General features: G+C 40.6%; 1 protein-coding gene across 1 annotated transcript; it reads right to left on the reverse strand.

Moving 5' to 3' along the window:
- Nucleotides 1–16,186: 16,186 nt before the first annotated feature.
- On the reverse strand, nt 16,187–27,738 carry LOC138617431 (neurturin). Its single transcript, XM_069692466.1, has 3 exons — nt 27,342–27,738; nt 19,596–19,932; nt 16,187–19,059 (listed from the first exon to the last, which is right to left on the reverse strand). Exons 2-3 carry the CDS (start codon nt 19,903–19,905, stop codon nt 18,623–18,625), a joined length of 747 nt encoding a protein of 248 aa, XP_069548567.1. The 5' UTR covers nt 19,906–19,932; nt 27,342–27,738; the 3' UTR covers nt 16,187–18,622.
- Nucleotides 27,739–27,827: the final 89 nt, after the last annotated feature.

Below are 27,827 nucleotides of genomic sequence, written 5' to 3' on the forward strand. Positions count from 1 at the left end.
TTTTCTTTAGTGGTGTTATGTAGTGGCTGTATGGTAACACTATAATAATGAGCATATCTGAAGAGAGGTTTCAACCTTGGACATACCAGAACACATGGAATGAAAGTGGTTCATCTGTTTTGTATTCATGCGTTGCATCTGGCCCACAGGTTGATGTATGCTGTGCTCTGACTGCACTGAGCAGGAATCGGACTAAATCTTGTTTATAAACGGCATTTATCAGGCGCAAGGTCATGAATATTTGATGCATGTACCTATCATAACTGCCCGACGCCGTCATATGCATCGAAACTAGAAACATAACTGCCACCGCTCGCAAACTCTTCGCCTTATCTGCCTTTCTGCGGTGACTGGGCAAGGAAGCATTTTTTTCTACAGCGCTTCCTGTAAATGATTGTGGCTGTGTAGTGAAAGTCAAAACCGAACTCGTTCTGACCTTAAAATGTTCGGACAGTAAAAAAAAAAAAAAAAAAAAATGCAAGTCCATCTGCATAACCGACTGTAGATCTGCCGGAGAACAAATTCTCCTTCATTCTCCCAAACTGGGACTCCTCATTATGTCTTTCTTTTAACTTTGATGAAATACTGATTCAAAATTGATGAGGCGCATCTTCCTATAATGACAGGGTCACCTCAGTACAACAAAGTATATGCTTACATTGTACAAAACAGTACATTTGCAAGCATGACAGTTTTGTAAACAGTTGTTACTGTCAAATACAGCGAGTATCATCAGCAAAGATCCTCACCTAACTGGTGTCACAAACACACCTTCGATTTGAAGTTCTGATCGGGATAGAAAAACAAATAACCAATGGGCGGGCAAGCTTCATTTGTACGTTTTCTCAAGATACAATGTACTTTACAGGAAGAAGAAAAGGATAAGAGAAAATATAAAAAGCAAACCAAGTAAAAGAACGCCAGGTGTTAAATCAAGAGACGGTCACGGGCAAATACATTCTTTTCAATTAGTTTTCATCCTTGATTTTGAAACGGATGTTGTTGCTCCTGCCAGAGCCACGTACAGACACCTCACTGTGTGATGCATAGTACTGTATGTCAAGAACAGAGAAGCAAAAACAGGTGCAACATGTGATTAATTTTTCCTTAATGCCTCACTGGTCTGGATCCGGTGTCGAGACAAATGAACAAGGCTTTAGGGATAGTTGAGTTGCGATCCAAAAAAAGCAGAAATGACTCGTTAAATCTGAAGAAAGGCTCAGATTTTGACAACGCTTCTACGTCCAAAAAGCATAACTGAGCATGTGATTTCACATGGTGCTTAAAATCAAGATTATAATCCCCAAATGTTTTTATTGCGTCTACTGACATGCCCTGTCAGTGTTAACAAGACCTGAAGTTTTTCCCAGGGTGCATTTAACATTGTGCTGTCTATGGCAAGGTTAAAACTGACTGACAGACCATCAGTCATATTTAGGGGAAGGTAAGATTCGCCCATCTTCACAAACACAGGGACAGAATGACAAATGGAGGAACTGATGAGACTACGTAAAGCAGGGAGAACAGATTTGTTTTTTTTTTGTTTTTTTACTGGCATTGATAAATCATGACACAAGGTTAGAACATTTTCTCCAGTCAATACATGGGAACATGAGTACATAAATAAAACATGAAAATCTGATTTCCTGTTTTCTGTTATTGCAGAAATAGAATATTTCCTGAAAAGCACACCTCGTAATACCTTGTTTTGGCCCAGCATCTGTTCCTCATGGAAAACTGTTCCTCCACATGTACCAACTAGGTTTATGTTCCATCAAGCTTCATTTTCTCTGTTACTCTGTTGATGTTTACAAGTCAAGTGGATGAGTTGATATACTGTAAGCTTGCGACACCTTGATTAAAAACTCTCAATTAAAAACTCTTTTTTTTTTTTTGCACTCAGGGTGCACGTCCACAACTTGTCATCAGCTTAATTAAAGGTTTAGTGTGCAGGATTTAGGGGTATCTATTGACAGAGGTTGAATTTAACACTCATAATTATGTTTTTTTTTTTATCAGTTTGCAATTACCTGATACTAAGAATTATTATGTTTTGGTTACCTTAGAATAAACCCTTAATATCTATACAAGGAGCAGGTCCATGAAGTTGTACCATGTTTCACACTGCGCTCATTTTTCTACCATAGCCCCGAAGGCACAAAGAAATTATTAGCCGAGACTTTATTTATAAATGGGCGTAGTCTCAGAAGTGAATCGACTGCCGAAGTGCCTTAAAGTGCAATACCACTGATGGCTAACTCCAAAAAGCGTCCGGCTTTATAGACTCCTATTAAACTCTTCTCATGAATCATAAAGTTAGTTTCCACAAGTCATTATAGTGTCTTGCTAAATTCACTCCTTCTGATCAGAGGTCTGGAGGTCTTTCTGAAAATATTTCCATGATTAAATTCGGTGTTAGGCCTCAAAGAGAAGTATGTTTGGGGACGTGTTTGGTTTGATTGATGTGCCTGGGTTGAAGTGAATTTTAAGCTATAAGTGGGCAGGCATTGGCATTACGTAATCAGGTTCTCAGTAAGCAGCAACCAACACTAACGTCACCTATTGGTTCGTGAACTGCCGTCATGAAGCCTTGAGTTTTACTTTTCGGCCGGCGCCATTTTGCTAGCTCGAAGTGGTTTGGAGGCACAAGTGACCATATTTGGATGAGCGGTGGATCTGACTCGATTTGAATGGAAGCATGACGACACTATGCCCTTCCCACCAATCGTGGAAACCTGACCACCACAGACCTGTCAACGAAACAGACACGACCCGGAAAATATAGCTTTTTTTTTTTTTTAGGCCTAATATCTAATTATTGGTTGAATTATTTTCAAGTTGACCAACAGAAAACTAACGAGAAGGAGTGACTTTAGTGATAACAGTAATGACATCTGGAAAAAAGGAAAAAGACTTTGTATTTCATAAAAGAAGTTGAATGGAAGTCTATTGAGCCAGACCCTTTTTGGAACCAACCCTTAGTGGTACTCAGAGGTATTGCTCTGTCTTGCTCTTCTGTGGTCACCTTATTTTTCAGACCCAGAAGAAGCTACATCCACTTGTATATACGGTGCGAGACAAAAAAAACAATAGCATCCACCAAAATACTAGATCCCAGGTGATGAAATGGGCTCAAGAGCTTTCCGCAAATTTCTCTTACAAGCTTTGGGGTGAAGGGTGAGGCTTTGTTCCGAGAAGTGTCTTTAAATGTAGTTCATCATGCTTTTCATATTAGGATCAAATTTGTATTTTTCTGTTTTCATAGAACAGAAAAAGAAACACTCCTCTTCTCTTTCGACCTATGTTGATGAGTGAGCCTTGGAGACATTTTCTCCCTCAAGGTTTTTGCAAAATAAACAAACACTGATTCACAGGGGAAAATGTGGAGTTAATTTTGAGAGGCAATACCTGTTCAGCAAAAACATGTTGCAACATAACTGAATTGTGCTTTCACCTTTTTATTACCCTGTATTATCATACAGGGATAGTAAACATCCCAGTGAAGGTACAATCACGATGAGTTGCCAGGAGTACAGAGCAACACTTTAAATATTGATGGTATATAGCAGCAGTTACCGACATTTTGTCATGCGGAAATTGGAGTTTCTTCGAAATGAGGCAATAACTTCATCTGGCTCTTTGCCACATTTTATGGCCTCAGCATGGACAAGTTAGTCATCAGTCAATCAGTGAGTCTACCACTTTAGTCTCAGCTGAATGTCTAAGCAGCTACTGAAAACAGAAATTTGTGGTTCCTACAGATGATAAATCATAAAGATTTCATCCATCCTCTGACTTTTATTTTGTGTCACTGTGAGTTTGTGGTTTTGAGTGAGATGTGTCAACAACTATTGGATGAATTACTGTTAAATTAGTTCAGACATTAATGTCCCGCTCAAAATGAGTTGTAATAATTCTGTTGATCCCTGCCTTTTCATATTGCAACTGTGAGTATTTTGCTTTATGACTAATTACCTGCATAGTAACTGATGTTCCCATCATCTTTCAGCTGTACTTTGGACATTGTGTTACTGTTCAGTCTCATAAAACTTTTCAGATTGTTTTATTTTGTAGAAACTATTTTAAAAAGAGAAAAGAAAGCAAAAGTCAGTGGAAAAATTTACACATTTTTATGGAAAAGAAATCTTTTATTTCATGATTTATCAAAATAATCTGGAGACCCCTCGAGTGGTCCCTAACCTGAGGTTGGAAACCATCCAAACCTCCCACATATTTGGTTATCCGCCAGAGCTAAAAGTATGACTGCCTTTCTTTGATGTGTCTGTTAAGATAAAATGTTCTCCTCTGTTACTACACTGAATGAATTTACATTGTTTTTGGATCAAATTAATATGCAGATGACGTTTTTCTGCCCATTAAATGCAAAGGACGCATTACTTCAGACCAGGTGGAAGCTGTCGTAAAGTGATACCTCTCAGTTGCAGTGCAGCTCCTGTATTTCTGTAGACCTGGAACACTTTCAAGCCTAAACATGTCATGATGTCAGAATAAGAAGCAGTATAATTGAATATGCATCGTGGAAAAAAAATAAAAGCTCCTCAATTAACCTCTTATGTCATTGTTCAAAGAGCCTCTTCTTAAGAATTCCTTAAAGAAAACAAATTACACCTGTTAACACTTCTCCCATTGCTCTTCTTCACACAGTCGGCGCTAGTGTTATAACTCACTAAGCTTTGAAAAGGAAGCCACATTTTTGAGACCTGTTATCACCTGTGAGCTGCAGCTTGTTTACAAAAGGCAAAACTGTAAGTGAGTCATGTACTTCTGATTGACCTGGGAAGTTTTGGCAAGGCTTTAAAGACAATCATGTCAGGGAGGGTTCAGTTCAGAGGGGGGGAAGCTGATGAAATACTGTGATGAATATGCTTAGAATTATAATTCAAGGAACGCTGTGATGGAGAAGGGGGAGCAGTGCGTTTAAATCAGTGAACGGAGGTAAATATTCATCAAAGTGATATTATTTTCTTCCTTCAGAGCAGCCTAGCCAAACAGCAGGTGCCACGTAAAAAACAGTTATCAGAGTAGAGTAACATTTATGTGATCTCCCCTACAGAGGCCCTGATGATTCTTTACTCATGTCATTTATCTCCTTACAAGGAATCTAGACATTCCTCAGTAGGCTGGGAAAATAAAAAAATCACTTCAACATGACAATTTCTGTGGTAAAGTACTTCAAGAGGCATGCTCCTCCAGGATGGAAAAGTTTTATAAATAGCTATCTTTACACAGTGGGTACGGAAAGTATTCAGACCCCTTTAAATTTTTCACTCTTTGTTTCATTGCAGCCATTTGCTAAAATCAAAAAAGTTCATTTTATTTCTCATTAATGTACACTCAGCACCCCATCTTGACAGAAAAAAACAGAAATGTAGAAATTTGTGCAAATTTATTAAAAAAGAAAAACTGAAATATCACATGGTCATAAGTATTCAGACCCTTTGCTGTGACACTCATATTTAACTCACATGCTGTCCATTTCTTCTGATTCTCCTTGAGATGGTTCTACTCCTTCATTGGAGTCCAGCTGTGTTTAATTAAACTGATTGGACTTGATTAGGAAAGGCACACACCTGTCTATGTAAGACCTTACAGCTCACAGTGCATGTCAGAGCAAATGAGAATCATGAGGTCGAAGGAACTGTCCAAGGAGCTCAGAGACAGAATTGTGGCAAGGCACAGATCTGGCCAAGGTTACAAAATAATGTCTGCAGCACTCAAGGTTCCTAAGAGCACAGTGGCCTCCATAACCCTTAAATGGAAGAAGTTTAGGACGACCAGAACTCTTCCTGGACCTGGCCGTCCAGCCAAACTGAGCAATCGTGGGAGAAGAGCCTTGGTGAGAGAGGTAAAGAAGAACCCAAAGATCACTGTGGCTGAGCTCCAGAGATGCAGTAGGGAGATGGGAGAAAGTTCCACAAAGTCAACTATCACTGCAGCCCTCCACCAGTTGGGGCTTTATGGCAGAGTGGCCCGACGGAAGCCTCTCCTCAGTGCAAGACATATGAAAGCCCGCATAGAGTTTGCCAAAAAACACATGAAGGACTCCCAGACTATGAGAAATAAGATTCTCTGGTCTGATGAGACCAAGATTGAACTTTTTGGCGTTAATTCTAAGCGGTATATGTGGAGAAAACCAGGCACTGCTCATCATCTGTGCCTTGCCACAATTCTGTCTCTGAGCTCCTTGGACAGTTCCTTCGACCTCATGATTCTCATTTGCTCTGACATGCGCTGTAAGGTCTTATATAGATAGGTGTGTGCCTTTCCTAATCAAGTCCAATCAGTTTAATTAAACACAGCTGGACTCCAATGAAGGAGTAGAACCATCTCAAGGAGGATCAGAAGAAATGGACAGCATGTGAGTTAAATATGAGTGTCACAGCAAAGGGTCTGAATACTTATGACTGTGATATTTCAGTTTTTCTTTTTTAATAAATTTGCACAAATTTCTACATTTCTGTTTTTTTCTGTCAAGATGGGGTGCTGAGTGTACATTAATGAGAAATAAAATGAACTTTTTTGATTTTAGCAAATGGCTGCAATGAAACAAAGAGTGAAAAATTTAAAGGGGTCTGAATACTTTCCGTACCCACTGTAAGTCTGGGGACAGTCACATTGTTTATGGACACCGGAAACAAAATGTTTTGACTTTTTTTCCTCACTAATATCCTGTGAATATTTGTCTGATGACAAAAATGTCTAATGCCTAGAAAATCCGCTTTTTTATTACTCAGACAAAACAACAGATAGCATCAGTCATGCATGTCAGAAATGTTTAATTATGTATCAGCTGCTTTAGATTTTGTCTGCTTCCCCTTGACCTATACTGTAACTACAGCCACATCTTCTACAATTGATGTTCAAATTTTCATTTTTCAGAGCACTTCCTTGTTCAAATTGCTTTCAAAGTTGAGAATGAAAGTTCATTCTTGACTTTGGAAACAGCAGCTGATACAATAACACCAGAAAGTCTATTTAGTGGTTGTTTTGGAAGATTGACATACATTATAAATACTTCACTCATGTAGCACTGTCGCCTCACAGCAAGGATGTTCTGAGTTCGATCCGGGGGCCGGGGGCCCTTTCTGTGTGGAGTTTGCATGTTCTGCGTGGGTTCTCTTCGGGTACTCCGGCTTCCTCCCACCATCCAAAGACATGCATGTCAGGTTCATTGGTGATTCTGAAAATTGCCCTTAGGTGTGAATGAGAGCGTGAATGGTATTTGTTTCTGTCTGTGTCTGTGAGTTGGCCCTGTGATAGACTGGCGATCTGTCCAGGGTGTACCCTGCCTCCGTCCAAAAGCCGGCTGAGATAGCCCCCCCCCCCCCCCCCCTCCCCGTGACCCTGTTCAGGATAAAGCGGGTATGGATGACGAATGGACATAAATGGGATTTATTTGGTTATCATTTAATGTTTTAATTGGATTCTTTATTCAGTTTGTCGGTAGGTGTCACAAGAGACGACTACATTGATGCTGGTATTCCCGACTGTGACCCACAGTAAGGTGTTTTTTTTCACTCTCTTCTGTCATTCTTCTGTTATTCCACAAGGCGGAGCTGTGAGGTGAGAGAGATATCTCAAATTCACTAACACTGCATTTTCTAATACTGCGGGATTTATTCATGAATTTTATTTGTATTCTAAATTTATGGGAACAACAGGGTGTCTGTAAATCCTGGATTGCCTTAAAATGTTTTTAGATGATGTTATCTTGTGAGAAGAATCCGAAGATTCTGTAAACTTATCCAGTGTAAGTACTTTATAATCACTCAAGCCTTTTGATCATTAATATTAATGTTTGATATAGTAACATTTTATGATTTGCATCTTTAATTCATGTGTCAACTACAAAACCCTTATATTAAACTATTATGATACATTTAATTAGCATGAAAAAGTCCAAAAATTGAATATGATTGATCTAGCAGGTAAAAGTTAACTCTTTCTTCCGATGCCTTACTCTGGATCTTGTTATCAGATCAACAGTTACACATAAACACATTTTATTTTACAAGACACTTCCTGAATAGAAAAGGAAACAGACTGTGGTGTAAAACAAGGGATTTATCAAAGTAAGCAATCTAATTATGACACGTAATACAGATCCTGAACCACATATATGATTTATGCGGTAGCGGCTGCAGGATCATTACTTCCTTACCGCCTTCCAGTTCTACACCTTGCCCCATTTTCTCCTCCCCTCCCTTTAATCCCCCCCTATCCTGCCACTCCCAGTGATCAACCCACCCCAAAGCCCCTACAAAACACTCATGCACATTACAAACACTCACACACCCACCACCATTGGAAAATAAACAATTCAAGCACGCACACCCATTTTTTTTTATTTTTTATATCTGACTCAAATCAAAAGCATTTTAACTTAAAACGCCTCTTCCCTGCCCATACAGTGTTTGAACTGCAGAGCCCTGATAGAAAGAAAGCCAATGAGAAGCTTGTTCAAGGTGCGGAGCATGTATTCTCCTTCACATGGGAACCAGTGACCTAATAGCAAAAAATAACTAACAACAGCAGCGCAGCAAACAGCACACAAAGTGTAAAAGGAATATCCTGAGGCTGAGATAACTGTCAGCTTTACTACAGAGGCCTGGCATATCTCTGCATACTATCGATAACATTAATGCTGATTGTTGAACAATGTTCCCGTCAGCAAAGTGCGCAAACAGCTGTCCACAAACACGGCTATCTGCCGGATCTCTACAACCACACTCACCTCAGGAGGACCAAAGCGACTACTGTTTGCAGAGACTGTAAAAGACAACTGACTCCGACTGGAGGACATCACAGCCAGTAAAAGAGAAGATCCTCTGTTTAGCAGAACTCCCGCCAGCACGCTCGCAGAATAGCCGTCATTATCCTCAGCAGCAGAAATGGTGCCATCTGAGATCTATTTAGAGACGACGCTGCTAATTTAAGTACCCTTTGCACCCAAACAGAGAGCTGTGCCACTGCTGCAGTCCAACTGGACACTTTCAGATAACAAACCTGATCCTATACTGTAGTCCACAGTCCAAATCAGCACCGTTTATAAGTCCTGCGTGCCAAGCTGAATTGTCCATTGAATAGATCTTTTTTGAAACACAAATTGTACAAATGCATTCAGCTATCCCTTCTATGAATTCAGTGAATTATTAATGATTATTTAAGTTTGAAGGTTTTAAATATTTATGGCTTTGGATAGCGAAATGATCATGAATTATGAATGAAAACAAGGAGTCATCTCTATGACTTGCACCCATCCATCTCTATTATAAAATGATTTATCCGAGATCTAACATTTCACCCCCGGAATACAAATCTCAGAATGTAATTAAAACGGTAACGCCCTAATCTGATAATTTTATCGTTTAAAAAAAAAACACAGCCAAGATGGATTGTGTTAATTCATCTTTGGAGAGTTCAGGGTTTGCTCAGGAAAAGGAGAAACACCTGCTCGCTGCAGTTGTTCGGGCTGTTTGGATTCTCCAGAGTCACCACTGCATCCTCCGTCCCGCTAGCTGCCTCTAAAGATGTCTGAACGCACCAACACGCTGCAGCTGGACATGGGAGGGGGCTATAAAACTTTGGCATGTTCATTGTAGATCTTGTCAGTCCTGTTACCAACAACAGATGTCTTGTATACACTAAGACCATTATCCTCCAATACACTGATGTTGGCATGAATATTGAGGGGATTTTCCTTTAATTCCTTTTAAATCTGCAAATGTTTTAGCTAAAATGTGTCATTCTCAAACACCAACCTGAGGATAACTGTCAGCACAATGTAGGCATAACTTAACCAAGAAACCTGCAGAAAAAAACTCATAAAGAAGAGGTTAATTTGGCGAAATGAGTTTATTTTGTCTTGCTGAGCATCTTCTCGGTTCAGTTTAAGTTACTTTTTTGGCAAGAAGTTTCTTATCTTTTCAACTTGAACTTCATTAACTTCCACCGGTCCAAGGTCTAACATGCTATAACCATGCCATGCAAAGGACCTCAGAAAAAACAAATACTTGTAATGATTATTTCTTTGAAAATGTCAAACAAACCATGGTCCAAAAGTGGTGCAAATTCCCATAGATAAATCATACTTTGTGATCAAATGGATGCCATGTGTTATTTTGCAGTTTGATTTTCTCACCAGTGTTCTTTGATTAAGGGGCTATCGACTTCTCTCTCCTGCAGGTCTTCCAGCTCTCTGCTGTGCATGTGCAGACGTTGCGGTTGAAGGCCCTTTGTTGCAGTTGCAAGTGGCGGAAATATCTGTTTATATCAGAAGTAAAGTGGTTCCTTTATCATTGTAGTTATAAACATCTAACAGCATATTTTGAATGCTTAGTGTATTTAAAACTAGCAGGGAATTACACAAAGAAAATAATGTAAATACAACACGCTGGAGGAAGGCCATCCAAGTTTTTCCTCTTTCCTCGAAGTAGAATGAAAGTTGTCATTTCAGGGGGGAAATTCCTGATATTTTAGTTTTAATTGCACACAAATGTTTGAGAGTGACGTCCCTTTGATGTGATGGAGCCACGAACTTCTCTGTTATTCCTGAAGTTGGCCTCAAAATATGAAATTGCTCAAAATATAAACTATTGAAATCATTTCACCCCCACAGCTGTAGTACAGTGAGCCACAGTCAAGCTGAAACATGTGCTCCACTCTGCCAAATACAACCCCCAAAGGGAGAAAGATTATTTTTGTATTCCCAGATATACAAAATTTCTCCTCACCATACATCAGCCACATTGTTCTGTGTGACGTGTCTCTGATGGGCTCTAATCTCAGATAACTCGAGCTGACTTCTGTGTTACCTTCAAATGCCTGCAGCCATGATTTAAACTCGGAGATGTGGTGTTGCCGCATTGAAAGCGAGCAGGAAGTTGTATAAGTTGTGTTGTCTGAAATTTACTGGAATTTGTGTCTCCTGGGGATAAAAAGCACTATGTCTTCATGCATGTTTAACTCAGGAAGAGCCTTTCGTGCTTAATTTAACAGATACTTGGGGGATGAAATATGGTGATAACATATTAAATTTGAGATAACTTGCAGTCTAAGTGCAATCTAGAGTACAGATTTTTTTTTTTTTTTTTTTTAGCATAGCAAGCACACCCTTTATCCTACATACAGAACCATGATTTCTGTCCACTAGATATTAAATATACTGTTTGTCCTATCAACTCCAAGTCCGAGCTGGCATCGGCTGGGTGTGCAGATACCTCATACAAATATTGCTCTTGAATTACCACCACATGAAAAGTTTATATTCCAAACAATACTGTAAATACTGTGATGCCGCTGCCTCATGAAAAACCCTCTGACTTTCATTTAAATCCAAATTCCTGCTCAGATATTTAAACACCACTGAGTGGAGTTGTCATTTGAGCTTTTCTGACTATAACCACATTCCCAAAACCTGCATATTCTGCTTCCGTTTCCGCTTTATGTACTGTGATCCCACACCTTTTTCACAGCGACATGTTGACAACTCAGGTGTAACAAAATAAATTAGCGTTGGCTTTGTTCCATTCAGCCATCCCGGTGAGTCATGTTGGTAAATCACATTAAGCTACTGGCATTAATCACACTTGTACTTTACCTGCTTTGTTATGTGAAAATGTCTGCTAACCTTAATCCTACACAGAGTTACTCCACAGCAAAGGTTTATGTCATAAAATCAAAGATGTGCTGCTGTGTTGGTTTTTCACAGTTTTATTTTTTACAACCGTTTTTATACAATTTAATTTTTTTGTGAAGCACTTTGTGACTGCTGTGTGAAAGAAGTTTCTCAAAATGGAGTAATGGGCATTTCGGACATGATTGTCTGCCTTGGATTAATGCATGTTAGAAACTAGTGACTATTTTCTGGTCGGAGGACAGTGGTCGTGGAATTGACTCAAGATAAACTGCAGGAACCTTTTTTTTTTTTGTAACGAAGGAACAATACAATGGTGTGGTTCATTAACTTGTTTTTAATAGTTTTTGGAAAACAATGAACATTTTGGGGACAAAAGAATGAACATGGTTTGGTGGTCATTAATGAAACAAAACTGAGGTCACATGAAAGCCAATTGGACAAGTTAGATTGATTGAACGGCCATCCAGCCAATCACAGCCATTTGACTAAGCCATGAGGAGCGGACGAGGAAGCCTACAGTCAAATTACATGCGGGCGTTCATAAAGACTCGCCGCTGGCTGTGCTGACAGATTATAAAATAACAGATCAGATTTATCAAACTGCTATTTAACTGGTTAGTAATATACATTTTTTTATTTGGAACTTTGTCTTGTTATGCGATGTATCAGCTAACATTAGTCATAGAGCAAAAAATGAAATACGTTATCGGCTAGCTACATCAATCATTCTAAATACAAGCCAGGTAGCAAACAAACTTCACCCTCCTCTCTTTTGGGGACATCTCTCGCACGCTTGGGATAGTTTGATTGCAACATCAAAACAGTTTGATATTTTTGTACTTTTTATTAAATGCACAAATGCAAAAGGCAGAAAACGACTGACTCAATTTTCAAGCTAAGTAGTCATGTAAGTGGACATGTGCTTCCCTACGAAAGAAAGAGAATGCAAGCTTGCGACATACGATGGCAATCACGGGTCTAAAGTATTACAATAATTTGGTTCTTGAGTGAATGCTTTGGTGTTCATTAATGTAACTTAAAGCTATTTGTTTGAGTTTAAAGCATTTATATTTGAATTTGAAAAGCAAAACTTGAATAGTTGCATTAACAAACGTAATTTGTTCACACCACCATAGTGAAAGTATACAGAGATTTTAATTTTCTGTGGCGATTAATTTTAAGGTAAATTTATGCAATTTCATTATATTCATGGGTGTAACCAGAGTCTTTTGGGAGGGATGGTGTCCCCCACGATACTAAGAAAATACCGATCTGTCCCCCCCAATATAGAGTTGAGTGTCTGACAGTTTTATGGAAAGAATTCCTACAATGTTAGACCTCTCTGTTTGATCAGACAACAGCTGTAATATTGCTCTGCTTGAAACCACCGGACTCCATTATTAACAATACTTACACTAATTAAAACTGCAAGCAGTGATAAGTGGGACCTAACATGCTGAACATCGGGGAGCCAGCGGGTCGGGGCATACTTAAAAAAAATGAAAAAAAGTCGTACAATAGCATGTCGTTCTAAATATGAAAAAAGTCATACCAAAATATGACAAAAACGTTATACTATAGCATGTGCTCCGAAATATGAAAACAAAGTCATACTATAACATGTCGTCGAAAATATGATAAAAAAAAAAGTAATCCAAAATGTATGAAAAATACTCATATGATAGCATGTCATCTAAAATATGAAGATTAAGTCATGCTATAGTATGTCTTCAAAAGCACAAAGAAAAACCACAGTATCACAGGTGCAATGGTGTAATGGTTAGTGCTGGTGCCTCACAGTGGGAAGATCATTGGTTCGATTCTGCCTGGAGACAGCCTATCGGGTCCAAAAAAAGGGCTAATTTGTTGGAAATATAAAAAAAATTCAATCACGTATCATGTTTTTGAAAATATGAATAAAAGGTATACTATTATTTCATTATTTCAACATCATGGCACACCTGTTTTTCCCTCTGTCTTGCATGGGTCAGGCTGGGATTGATCGCACGATCTTCTAGCTGTTAGGCGTCAAGCGCTAACCACTGTGCCACTGATGGTACAACTGCTATGCACATTTTGGATGACATACTATAGTATGACTTTGTATTAAGTATTTGCACAAGATACAATATTATGACTTTTTTTGAACTGACATGCATGTCTCAAGTGGGAATAAAACCCAGGAACATCTCACTGTGAGGCAACTGTTCTAACCACTGCACCACTGTGCCAAATGCAATATTATGACTTTTTTTGAGTGGGAATAAAACTGTCTGAAAAAAATTTCATACTATAGCATGCCATCCAAAATATGATAAATAAAGTCATACTATAGCATGTCTTTCAAAATATGAAAAAAAATGTCATACATTACATGGCATCCAAAATATGATAAAAAAAATTCATAGTATAGCATGTTCAAATTATGAAATAAAGGTAATACTATAGCTTGTCTTCTAAATTATGAAAAGTAAGTCATGCTATAGTATATCCTCAAAAGCACAAAGGAAAATCACAGTATCACAGGTGCAATGGTGTGGTGGTTAGTGCTGGTGCTTCTTTGGTTCGATTCCTGCTGGAGACAGCCATGTCAGTTTAAAAAAAAGTCAAGTTGTTGGACATATATATAAAAAAAAAAATTAAAAAAAATCACATGTTTTTGAAAATATGAATAAAAATTATACTGTTATTTTTTTTATTTTTTTTTTATAATTTTGACAAGATAGCACAACTGTTTTTTCCCCTACCTTGCATGGGTAAAGCAGGGATTGATCTCACTCTTTTTTTGAGTGGGAATAAAACCGTCCGAAAAAAATGTCATACTACAGTATGCCATCCAAAATATGAAAAAAAGTCATACTATAGCATGTCGTCCAAATTTATGAAAAAGATTCATATGTCGGTCGAAATATGATAAAAATAGCCATACATGTCATCCAAATTTATGAAAAAGATTTATACTATAGTATATCATCCCAATTATGACAAAAAAGTCATACCATAGCATGTAGTCCAAAATATGAAAACTAAGTCATACTATATAGCATGTTGTCCAAAATATGTAAAAAGTCATACTATAGCACGTCTTCTTAATTAAAAAAGTCATACTATAGCATGTCGTCCGAAATATAATAAAAAAAGTCCAAATTTATGAAAAAGATTCATACTATAGTATATCATCCCAACTATGACAAAAAGGTCATACTACAGCACATCGTTTAAAATATGAGAAAAAAGTCATACTATTGCATTTTGTCCAAATTATGAAAAAAAAGTCAGACTATAGCATATCTTCTAAAATATGAAAAAAGTCATACTATAGCATGTCGTCAAAAAAATATGAAAAAAAAGCTATATTATAGCATGTCGTCCAAATTAGGAAAAAAAAGTAATTATATAGCATGCCGTCCAAAACATGATAAAAAAAACTCATACCGTCATCAGTTTAGGGGGCGCTTGCGAGCCATTTAGCCACGCCCACTTTGGACACCACTAAAATACGTAATTTTTCACTGGGAGGGATGCGTGTACCAATTTTCATGAGTTTGTTAGTATGTTAAAGGCGACAAAAAGGCAATTCTTTTGTAAGAAAAAGCGGAATAATAATTACTTGAGCAATAGGGCTTTCGCACCATTCGATGCTCGGGCCCTGTAGTTGAGTTTTGTGGCTTTGAACAGAGCGATATGGGACTATGGGTATGTAGCCTGGCATCCATAATACAGACAACTATCAGTGATATTTATCAGTGATGCTTTAAGTCTGTAGGTTTCCCAAGTGGAGAGAATAAAGAATTCCAAGTTTATCCTGGTGAGGATGGTCAGTAAAATGTTTTGGACATTTCGGACTTCATGCTATCTCCAAAACCATTTTTTTATAATATTTTGGACGACATACCATCGTATCAAATATTTATGACATTTTAGATGACATACTATCGTATGAAATTTTTACGACATTTTAGACTACATATCAATTTTTATCAATTTGTTTTTGACATTTTGGACCACATACTAAGGTATGACATTTTTTTATGACATTTTGGACGGCTTTCAGATTTCAATATAATTTATTCAAAGTTTTGAGTGACATATTTTTATCCATAAATAAGAATCTTCCTGTCAAAAACTATTTATTTGAAATGAGTAGTTGTTACAGTCACAGTCCTCAGTGTCTGCTGATCTGTTACTCCGTGTCAATGGTATATTTGCTTATTTCACCACTGCTGTTCAGTACAGTAGCTGCTGAGCTGATGTATAACCAATGATCTCTGATAATCTCAGAATAATATGTTAGAATGACAACGGCACTGTGTTTCTAATCTGCCATATTTATTCATTGTAATCTGATTGTCAGAAAATCCTCCTCTTGACTTTTACCACAGGGACCCCCTTTATTTGTAATCTGCATCATCATCAACAGCATAATGCAGTGTTAGAGTTCATTATTTTACTTGTTTAAATACAATCTGAGTACAGCATATTTGACATCCCCAAAATCGAAGACTTGGGAGAAATAATGAGCATCCATACCTCTGAAATTATGTTTATTCAGCAGTCAGTATAGAGTGTTAGATAAAACATTTTTGGCACAGTTGCTTAATGATAATAAGCTGTCCCGTTTCTGTGTGGTAATCTAAATAAATATGCAAAACCATAATTTATTTCCCAAATAAATACAATATAAACTACAATGAAGATGCACCGCATCTGCACCCAACACTTCACGTCCTCAGGAAAAAAAAAACAAAAGAATAAAAGCATAATTTGTTATACTTCAGGCAGTTACAATGAGTTCAAACCAAATAAAGGTCATTGAAGGTGAAAAAGATGCTTCTTAGTTCCTTTCAACAGTTTATCTTTCTCCTAAAAGTCTACCAGGCAATACAACAAGGAGGCATTTGCAGGGCCTGTAGAAGGCTGTACTGTGGGTTTGGATTAGAAAAAGTTACATGGATTTATGGATGGGTGCAAACACAACTTCAGATCCCAATGTCTACTTTAGTTTTCAGTCACCGACAAAAACAAAAAACATGTAACTACTTTTCACTTGTCTCTTTTACACTTGAGATATGAGAGTCAACCCGGTATTACGCCAGTGAGTGTAATATGCACATCGGTCCGCTAGATGATACTGTGTCAGCGTCACGTTTTGCTTCACCTTGGCGTGAAAAATAAGCTTCCTTAGGTCGGGGCGCCGAAGTCTATGTTGACTTTTGCGTTCCTGTCTTGAGACTATCTCTCCACTCCGTTACATACGGAGAACCAAGGTTACAATGCAACCACTTGCTCTCTTGTGGGAGGCTGTGGCTCAGCTGGTACAGCATTTGCCCACTAGTCGGAAGATTGTTGGTTCGATCCCTGACTCCTGGCCACACGCCTGAGTGTCCTTGGGCAAGACACTGAACCTTAAGTTGCTCCTGATGGCGTACCGTCGGTGTGTGAATGTAGTCCTAATAGCGAGCACCTCGCACGGCAGCTCATGAACGGGTGAATGGAAAACAGTGTAAAAAGCGCTGAGACCGACAAGGTGATAAAGCGCTGTACAAGTGCAGATCATTTACCATTCCCAAGGGCTCGAACCCTGTTGTTCGGATGATAGTCCTGTGTATGTTTTATCAAAGCACCCAGGCCCTCTTCCATCGTTGTACTTTGTCACATGACCTCCTTCTTTGACCCTGCTCATACGTGCATTCATTTTCTACACCCAGGTAAGGCAGAACCTGACCCTGACACGGTATCCTCCAGTGGACTGATGGGTGTATCACATGCTTTGGTGTCACACCAGGCTGTGAGATTCGCTAAACTCTGTGTACGTGTAAACATTTACAAATTACATTCAGAGATAAGAATTAAACAGATTATAATACCTGGAAATAGAAATGTGAGATGTTTATGAATCTAACTTTGTGACTTTATCATGTGTGTCGGTTTGACTTGGTGTGTTTTGGCAATTATTTGAGGAAAAAATAATTCCGGAGCATTATGGGTAATTATGTGTCACATACTGGGTTATTTGGGGAAAGTACAAAAAAAAATGATGCATTATGGAGAGGAGATGGGAGAAATTGTGCTATCGCTAAAGGGAGAGTGTATTTATGTGTTCTGAAGCAGGTCCTGACTGTTCATCTACAAAAACAACAACATATAAAACACAATTATTAAAGGTGGGTATCAAACCTGGAGCACTAGAAAATGAATTCCTTTCATAGTCAAATTCTTATCAATAACACTTTTACCTGTGTAATAACACTGCAATCAGTAACAGTAATGCACACAAGCAAGGAAAGAGGTCACAGAAAGAGTCATGGCCTGAGATAACAACAATTCAACACACCTTTGAGTCAATATCTGATCACGAGACATTACAATCAGGTCAGTAGGCCAAACTGTCCTCTGCAGAACTTAGACAAAACACTGGTGTATTTTATTTGTGTTTCATTTATGGCTTTGAATTTCGATTGTCTGCACATTTCTGCATGAAAGGTGAATCCCGTCATTTAAACTTCCAAGATCTGGACTCACTGAAGTTAACACCACTGTATGAAGTGCAGGAACAGCAATGATCTAAAGCCCAACGTGGCTCTTCATCACGAGTCCATCACACGTACTACTACTCAAATATAATATCACAAACACGATGTTGCTAAATTGTTGTTACACACCAGTTTACAGTGTTACTACACAGATAGAAAAGATAACAACTTTTTGGTATGAACAGTCAGTTTCTGTCTTTTTACATGGAAACCAAACACTTGCTGTCCACGTGATTCAGTCCCAACTTGTGGTGACAGACTCCCAAAAGTCAATCAGTCAAAAAGGCTGCAGCTGTGCAGCAGCCATAAATATTCCCATCCTGTCCTCGTCTCCTTTGAGTTCATATTCCGTAGCTTGTGATTAGACACCATCCGTGTTTGCCTTTTCCAATAGAGCAGCATGAAGAAGTGATAGGTCCATTTCTCTGGGTCATACACACCCACAATTCTTTGCAGACACATTCTGTATCGTGTGATAGCGGCTCTTGTTGTCCAGGAAGGAAAATTCCTTTTCGAATGCGGTCGGCCGGCAGCAGGGCCCGTTGCTAACTTTGTCCTTGCGGCCCTTCTGCCTGAAGCCCGTCCGCGTCATGTGCTCCATGGTGATGTCGTAGTTGTGCCGGTGAGCCGTGCACTTGCCGCTGCAGTAGCGCAGGAGCACCGTCTCGTCGCTCTCGTAGCCGAGACCCAATTCGCTCACCGTCAGCTCCAGCTCCCGCACAGAGCAGGGCTTCGGCCGACGGGCTCTTTTAGTCCTCCGGGCCTGGTTGTCGCCCAGGCGCCAGCTCTTCCTTCGTTTCCTGTCTAGCAAATTCCCGACCACATGCTGAAGCTCGCCCTCCGTGAAGCTCTGGAACATCATGGAAACTGATGGGAGTAGGAGATAAATCAATTAGCGACGTTAATGACAGGCAAGAGGAAGGGATCGCCTGTGTAATTTTGTGACTAACATTTTCAACAATCAGAAATGTCAACAGAACAGATTGTTCGAAGAGATAGCACACTGGCAGGACAATGAAAGTCAGGTGCAAACAGAGGAACAGTGGCTTATTTGATCTTAACACCATGACGGCTACAAACTGATCTTATCACCAGCAGCATGACAGAAAGTGCTCTAGCTCCATGGATCCAATTTTGTTGATGAATGCCTGTCGAAGGCCGTGTGAAAAGAAAAGTAAAGAAGAGAAGATGTGATACGTCATCCTCTCGTGCTGGTTATAGTGGATCTATGGAGAGCCAGTGAACTATGAGGTGCTAATTGACTGCTGGGTATTGTGATACATTAATACCTGCTCTATAAACAACGGAGTCGGGTACTAAGTGTTCTGTCTGAACCCTGGCAGCCCTTTCCCATGACACCTTATCTCAGTGCAGACATGTAAAGAGAAGACAGTTTATCTTACACTCCGACAGGACAGAGTTCACGTTGTCGGTCGAGCGGATCCTCCGATGAAGACCGCCCGTCTGTTGGGGCGGCGCTCTCGATTCTGCTGAGGAGTTTGAGGATGACGACGAGGAGGAGGAGGATGTTGGGGGTGAGGTTCTGGATGTTTCCTCTAACGATGAAGACGGTCTTGACGAGTGTGAAGATGCGTGTGGATTTTTAGTCCTGAGTTTGAACTGTCCGATGGTGGCCATCTTTCTAACGAGGATGGTTGACAGAGCTGCACCGCAGAGCATGAAGGCAAAAGTAGCACATTTCCATAACTTCATCTTAGAACGTGGAGGAGCATTGAAACTCTGCGGAGAGAGAGAAATGTACAAAACGTCAGACGTGTTTAAACAGTCACACCTTCAATCATGTAAACCATCTTCTCAACCTGTCACATTAAGGCCCGGGCGGAACAATGCTAATCTTTTATGCCATTAACATTTCTGTGACCTTTTCCATAAATCCACTTCTCCCAACGAGGGTTTTCTCTAACAGGGCTTTTATTTTACCAGCGGTTTACTTTTTCTGGTTCTGCTGTCAGTTCATTTCACTTTTAAGTGGGTTCATGATCCGCGAGCCCGACATCACTTGCTGACACCTGAGAATGCAGTGTGTTTAAAGCCGTATTGCCGCAGCCTGAGGAAGGAAAATAACATGACTGCAATTTTTAATTTGAGCTGAAGGCAGACTGGATGAGTTCTGCAACCCCTCACCCCTTGAACCCTGTTAAAAATTCACATATCATACCAGAAATACCTGATGTGAATGAGAATATAAGCTTCCTTTCTTGATTTCTGTGGGGAAATACATCCCTTCCTTTGCAAGAATCACCTAACCACACCTACAGTGCTGTGAAAAAGTGTTTGCCCCCTTCCTGATTTCTTATTTTTTTTGCATGTTTGTCACACTTAAATGTTTCAGATCATCAAACAAATTTAAATATTAGTCAAAGGTAACACAAGTAAACACAAATTGCAGTTTTTAAATGAAGGTTTTTATTATTAACGGAGAAAAAAAAAATCCAAACCCACATGGCCCTGCGTGAAAAAGTGTTTGCCCCCTAAACCTAATAACTGGTTGGGCCACCCTTAGCAGCAACAACTGCAATCAAGCGTTTGCGATAACTTGCAATGAGTCTTTTACAGCTGTGGAGGAATTTTGGCCGACTCATCTTTGCAGAGTTGTTGTAATTCAGCCACATTGGAGGGTTTTCCAGCATGAACCTCCTTTTTAAGGTCACGCCACAGCATCTCAATAGGATTCAGGTCAGGACTTTGACTGGGCCACTCCAAAGTCTTCATTTTGTTTTTCTTCAGCCATTCAGAGGTGGACTTGCTGGTGTGTTTTGGATCATTGTCCTGCTGCAGAACTCAAGTTGGCTTCAGCTTGAGGTCACGAACAGACGGCCAGACATTCTCCTTCAGGATGTTTTGGTAGACGGTAGAATTCATGGTTCCATTTATCACAGCAAGTCTTCCAGGTCCTGAAGCAGCAAAACAGCCCCAGACCATCACACTACCACCACCATATTTTACTGTTGGTATGGTTCTTGTTCTGAAATGCGGTGTTACTTTTACGCCAGATGTAACGGGACACACACCTTCCAAAAAGTTCAACTTTTGTCTCGTCAGTCCACAGAGTATTTTCCCAAAAGTCTCGGGGATCATCGAGATGTTTTCTGGCAAAAATGAGACGAGCCTTAATGTTCTTTTTGCTCAGCGGTGGTTTTGGTCTTGGAACTCTGCCATGCAGGCCATTTTTGCCCAGTCTCTTTCTTATGGTGGAGTCATGAACACTGACCTTAACTGAGGCAAGTGAGGCCTGCAGTTCTCTGGATGTTGTCGTGGGGTCTTTTGTGACCTCTCGGATGAGTCGTCGCTGCGCTCTCGGGGTAATTTTGGTCGGCCGGCCGCTCCTGGGAAGGTTCACCAGTGTTCCATGTTTTCTCCATTTGTGGATAATGGCTCTCACTGTGGTTCGCTGGAGTCCCAAAGCTTTAGAAATGGCTTTATAACCTTTTCCAGACTGATAGATCTCAATTACTTTCTTTCTCATTTGTTCCTGAATTTCTTTGGATCTCGGCATGATGTCTAGCTTCTGAGGATCTTTTGCTCTGCTTCACTTTGTCAGGCAGGTCCTGTTGAAGTGATTTCTTGATTGAGAGCAGGTGTGTCAGTAATCAGGCCTGGGTGTGGCTGGAGAAATTGAACTCAGGTGTGATAAACCACAGTTAAGTTATGTTTTAACAGGAGGGGGCAAACACTTTTTCACACAGGGCCATGTGGGTTTGGATTATTTTTTCTCTCCCTTAATAAGACAAATCTTCATTTAAAAACTGCATTTTGTGTTTACTTGTGTTATCTTTGACTAATATGTAAATTAGTTTGATGATCTGAAACATTTAAGTGTGACAGACATGCAAAAAAATAAGAAATCAGGAAGGGGGCAAACACTTTTTCACAGCACTGTATTTGCAATGCTATGTATGATGAAGGCTCCCTAAACATGTATACATCCCTTTATCTGAGACAGCCCCTCCCTTCCAGCAGACACAGAACCACAGCAGCCACAAATCTCAAATTTTACGACTTTTGTTTTCCTTTTTGTTATTGTCAAGCCGCTGGTATTTGAGACGTTTGACACGAACACTCCTTCGTATTTTTCATATCATCTCACCAGTGAGCAAAACATTCCCCCCAGAGTCAGAAATGATACACTGGCAGTGACTAACAGCAAATCCAGACCAGCCTTACAAAGCGTTTTGCCAGACTGGATTCTGTAGTGTACATATACAGGCTGCTGGATTGTTTACAATGTCACATATTTTTGTCTGGTTTATTATAAGAACAAAAATCCAAAAATGAATATTTGTAAGTAAGTGGTTAGCTCCTGTAGATCACATTAAACACGACTGTTTGTGGAACAATAGAGAAAGTTGGAACATTTTAGTTAAGTAAAACAAAACAAAAAGTACTATAGGCAGATTCAGACAGAACTTCGCTGCATCTCGGAGTTTTTGGACACCGCAGAGGAAAAATATAAAGAACACACGAGTTGCAGCGGTATAAACAGCATATAAACAGGTACAACCAGTCCTATCAGTCAAAGCTTGACTCATCCCTCATCATTCCAGATGGGTTTGACGTGGTAAGCAGCTTCGGCACAATGAAGGGGTAGAATGGTATTCATTTGAAAGTCAAACATTTCAGCTAACAACCTCATTTGACACACAAAAAGTAAATCAAACGTGGAGCTGCTGCAGAGCGTCCCTCGGTGTCTGGCTATACGTTTGATGTTTCGTATTCACTGAGACATGGTATATAAAAGCCTCAGTGGAAATTTTGTCTTTGTTTCTGTTGGTTCAACACCAGAAATCGTACTGCTCCTAATCTAGATATGATAAATTGTCAATTTCAAAAGAGCCGGTTTGCTATGATGTACAGCTCAGGATGAGATCATTGTTTTCTTTTGCTATTACTAGGTCAGTTTGGGAGAGTTACTCATCCTCGAAGTTAGCCGTTTCGCACGGCAGCGATGCATCAGCGTCCTCGGCCCGCTAGCTCCGTGTCTCATCTTGATAAAACAATTACCTCGTGAAGCACAGATGAGTCTTCCAATGCCTCACTAGCCAACACCGGACCAAGTCTGGTCATCAAACACTGATCTCACATCCCTGAAGACACTTTGATTGTCATAATTGCCCCACTCAGAAAGACATTAGTCCCATCTGCAGTCGATTGGCAGCAATAAAAGTGCCAAGGAACAGTCCGCAGCTTGTTCAGATGGTCACGGATGATGAATCAGCAGAGCCATTTGACATTTACCACGGACCCCCCCCCCCCCCCCCCCCCGCTGGTATGGACATAAATATACAGCTCTCGATGAGGAGATGGGGCACTGGTGTTTTCTTAGGACAGCAATGGAAAGAAATGAATGAGCAGCTGACTTCCTGAAAGGACAAATGCAGCAGCTTTCCAGCGAATGGAGAAGAGCAACAATGCAGAGGATATAGCGAAACCCCCGGAGGACTCTTTCAGCAGAAGGAAAACTCATCCTCAAACAGGGACATAAAAGTGCAGATGAATCGCAAAAACAACCTAACCAGCTCCCACACATCCGCAACATGCCTGGCCCACACAGAGCATCGGACGCTGATGTGCCCATGCACGCTCCCGTGTGTGCAGATGTGAAGGCCAATCAAACGTGAGGCCCAAAACAAACAAGAGAAAATCATCCATTCACGAGAATTAAGGAGAAAAGACTCTGCAGGCAGGGACGTCCCCATTAGGACTTTGTGTTTCTAGACATAAGTCGGCGTGAATATGAGGTATGTGAGAAATAGCACACCTGATGTTTGCTGTCAGCCATAAGTCACCTGAGGAGCAACCAACAGAGAGAAAGCAGTCCCAGAAGGTCATTAACATGTTTGAAGCAAACCGTGTTTGGCAGAGGATCCTCCAAGTGTGTCAAAGCCATTCCTGAGACATTATGTATTCTCCGACGCATGCATCGCAGTCGAAGCCTGATCCTCAACTATCAACCGAGCTCTTGTTGCGCCTCAAAGATCGCATTATCTCAAATGACACAATCAAATTCATGTTTTCAAGGAATAATTGGGTCAGTGGCCATGGTGCCACTAAGCTGGCGGTAATGTAATTACAGCAGCATGGCACTCGTGTCCTCCACTCCCTCCACTCGTGTCCTCCACTCCCTCCCGTGCCAGAAGGAGAAACTCCACAGAATGCCGCAGCCTATGGAAGATGAACTAAAGATCTGTCAAAGTGCGGATAAGGGGCATCTGTGGTTATCACTTCTGAATGAAGCCCAGCAGACAGAGGAGGAGGGAGAGGGGGGGGGGGGGGCTTCTTGTCAGTTTCCTTGGATCCGGACCAATGTGACATGATTACAGCGACTGAAGATCACAGAAAGCCGTGGAAAGAAGAGCGTCTTTGTGCTGGAAAAAAAGTAGAACTTTTTATGTCTCACCACGCAGTAAGATTTCTTCCTATATGTTCTCCTAAATAAAGCCGGCTCTGTTCCACTCTCCCTTTCTCGCTGTGACTCACACATACCATAAACACACACAGCACTTGTGTTGTTTCACTTTTGCCAAATCATCTGACGCAGACTCGTGTCGAAATTTAGACAAAGTCCAACCTTCCACTGTTGGCCAGACACCCTCTTTACTTCCAGATTGAACGCACGCTCCTGGCGTCACATAACGCGAGATAATCCGGTTTACATAATACTGCTGCTTCTTGATGTCTACAAATGTCCACAGGTCTACCCATTGTGTGTTGGCTGCTGTGCAACCTGAGGCTACGCACAGAATATTATTACCACGCTGTGTGTTTCAGCCCTGCACCACCCATGTGACTGGCTGTCTCGGAACACACCCCATAAATACTTGCACTGAACTGAACAGCAGCATAACAAAACAGTGGGAAAATCACCTACTGTGTTGTTCCAAGGAAACAACGTGCTTTAAGGAGGCCTTGTCTTGTCTTTTCCCTCTTAAGTGAGCATCTCCTGATGGACCTGGGGACAGCTAGAGAGCGCTTGGGGAGGTAATAGGGACATATTCCAAAGATCAGGGCGGGATTAGCACTAATGCCTGCGGGCTTTATCTGCAGTCACGTGGGTTAACACCTGGCTGCAGTGTTGGTGGCGGAGGCCGGGCCTTGCCGTGTGTGTGTGTGTGTGTGTGTGTGTGTGTGTCTGCGTTAATCCATCAGACACCTCCCGCTCCGGGGTTAGGCTGGCATGCAGGATCAGCCGAGAAAGAGCACGAGCAGGCGCTCCTTCGTCTAAAAATCTGTCCTGCCGTCTGCGTGTCAGAATAGTGAAGGAAAGTGACCACATTGGTGAGTTGGATCTGTTGTGTTGGCACCATGTTTGGCCAAAAGGCTGTACAAAAAAAGAAAAGAAGAAAAAAAAAAAAAAAAGAAAAGTGGATGTTCTGGGCCAGGATTGGCTATTCTAAATCCAGCCTGGGTTCAAATGCAACTGAAAAAGGCTCAGGTTAGACTGCGCTGTAATTTTTCTGGGCAGCCACATTGCTTGGCTCCAGCTCTGTCACTCAGTAACCATCGCATAATTAAAACAAGCCTGGTTCTTGTTAGTGAGAAAACTGCCGTTCATTATTGAGGACAAAATAAATGAAGGGAAAAACAACTGTGTGTGATGCCAGAAAAATAGCAATTATTTGTACACACATTTTACAAATTCTAAACAGGATTCTCACCTCCTTTTAATCTACTGTGTGCGCGTAAATGGCTTATTAAGCTTCGATTTTATTTTGGAAGGCCTACTATCATGTCGCCTGGATTAATGCAGATTAATCCAGTGACCCAACAGCCTTGCACGACATCGCACAACTCAAACCTGTTGCTGTCCAGGCTGCATTAATGAGGTGTGAGGGGAGGACACATTTATAAATGCACCTTCCTAATTTGTCTGCCGTTTGCTAAAACGGGAAGACTTGAGTCAAGGTTTAATTGTGACTTCAGACAGGGAAGGCTTCCATGAGACTCAGCAGGGAAACCTCGTCTCATCTTCTTTTCTTTTTTTCCACGTCAGTGAGTTTGATGTTATCTCGGCTACTTTCTAAAGAAGAGTCTCTGAGCTGCTATTCTGGCTGTTAATCTGTTACTGCCAGATCCTCTTTTAGCACAACAGCATCGCCTCTAAACCCACGTTAAACATGTTGATGCTGTTGTTACAAAAGGTTGACGGCCATCTGGCACATGCTGAATACCACTTTCAAATATGACCCACACCAGCAAGCACAAGCAAGCACAAACATGTGAAATATGAGTTATTACATCGGTATTGGCTTCTTCAAATGAACATCTTCATTGTTTAAATGCACATAATATTTTTTGCCATATTGTTTGTCGCAATAATATGTCAAAAAAAAAGGAAAGAAAATGCAGCGGAGTGAAGCATCACTTCAGTTTCCTCCAGTTATGACTTTCAGGTTATGAAAGTTGAACAGCTCAATTGACTTTAGGCTTAACCTCTATCCGGCCTCTCGGGGAGCAGCTAGATACAGTATAATCTCTACGTATGATATGGGATTAGTGCAAAGGGGATCATTACTTCAGTAAAATGAGTATCAGAAGTTCACCTCTCTCTGTACCTCCGTTATATCCTCATCTTCTTAATTATTTAAACAATCAAAAGTGCAGCTCTGCAAAAAAAAAAAAAAAAGAACAAAAGAATCAATCCTGAAATAATGAATACAGAGACAAATTCTTATCTGAAATCACTATTTCGTAAGACGTTTTAGAAGTGGAGCAACTTTTGGCAAACGAAAACCAGCGAGTATTTGGGAGCGCAATTACGTATGAGACTGAGGCAAACCACCATGTTGGAGAAGTGGCAGCAGGAGAAATGTATCCCTCGCTCACAAAGTAAACTTGTCTGTGTGATGAGATGTGGTTCAACTTCTGCACTGAAATCGCAAAAATAATTTCTCTGCCAACATAATGGCGTGCCCATCGTAATCAATGGTAACCGCTCTGCAAACATTTCATGACAGGCAGCGGGGCACTATTGTCATGCGGTTGCCGCAAGGGCTGCTTGTTGATACAGATAATCCAACGTGTGTTTTCTGCCACTCAAGCACTTGGGAAAGCATCTCTGTCAGCAGCACCTAACACCTTCCTCATAAGCTGCCGGCTTAAACCAACAAAAGGAGATGTGGTGTCCTTACCGTTCGGCCGGCTAATCCAGACTTAGCTGCGTGGCGTCGTCTTCAGCTGACCTCCACAGGCAAGTGCTGGCTGGGTAAGTCCATCACCATCACAGGCGAGGAGTGAGGGCAGGACTCCTGCGTGTTCCCGTGGAAATCATCACAGCTCCCTGCGCCTGCAAGTAGGGGAGGTGTCCTGACTTGATTCGGGTCCAGGGTTATCTTATTCTTTTATCATATTTGCACTTCCATAGAATGTTTTCATATTGCTAAGATCAACATCAACATTCCTCCAAAAGTAAGCATGCACTTCATGGCAATCAGGTCGGAGGTGGAGAGATAGATGCTTGGACTTGTCACTTGACTTCACAGTCGGGTTCACTTCAGAAAAGCTCTTCTGATCATGCTTCTCCACACACAGAACTTCCCGTCCTCTTTTTTTTTTTTTTTTTTGTGCACAAACTTTAACCTAAAACAGAAGAACAGAGCAGAGCTGAGCAGAGGCAT

The sequence above is a fragment of the Brachyistius frenatus genome, unplaced genomic scaffold, assembly GCF_029030835.1.
Source record: "Brachyistius frenatus isolate BFR_SWC_R1_liver_20210118 unplaced genomic scaffold, ASM2903083v1 Contig_12, whole genome shotgun sequence".
NCBI lineage: Eukaryota > Metazoa > Chordata > Actinopteri > Embiotocidae > Brachyistius > Brachyistius frenatus.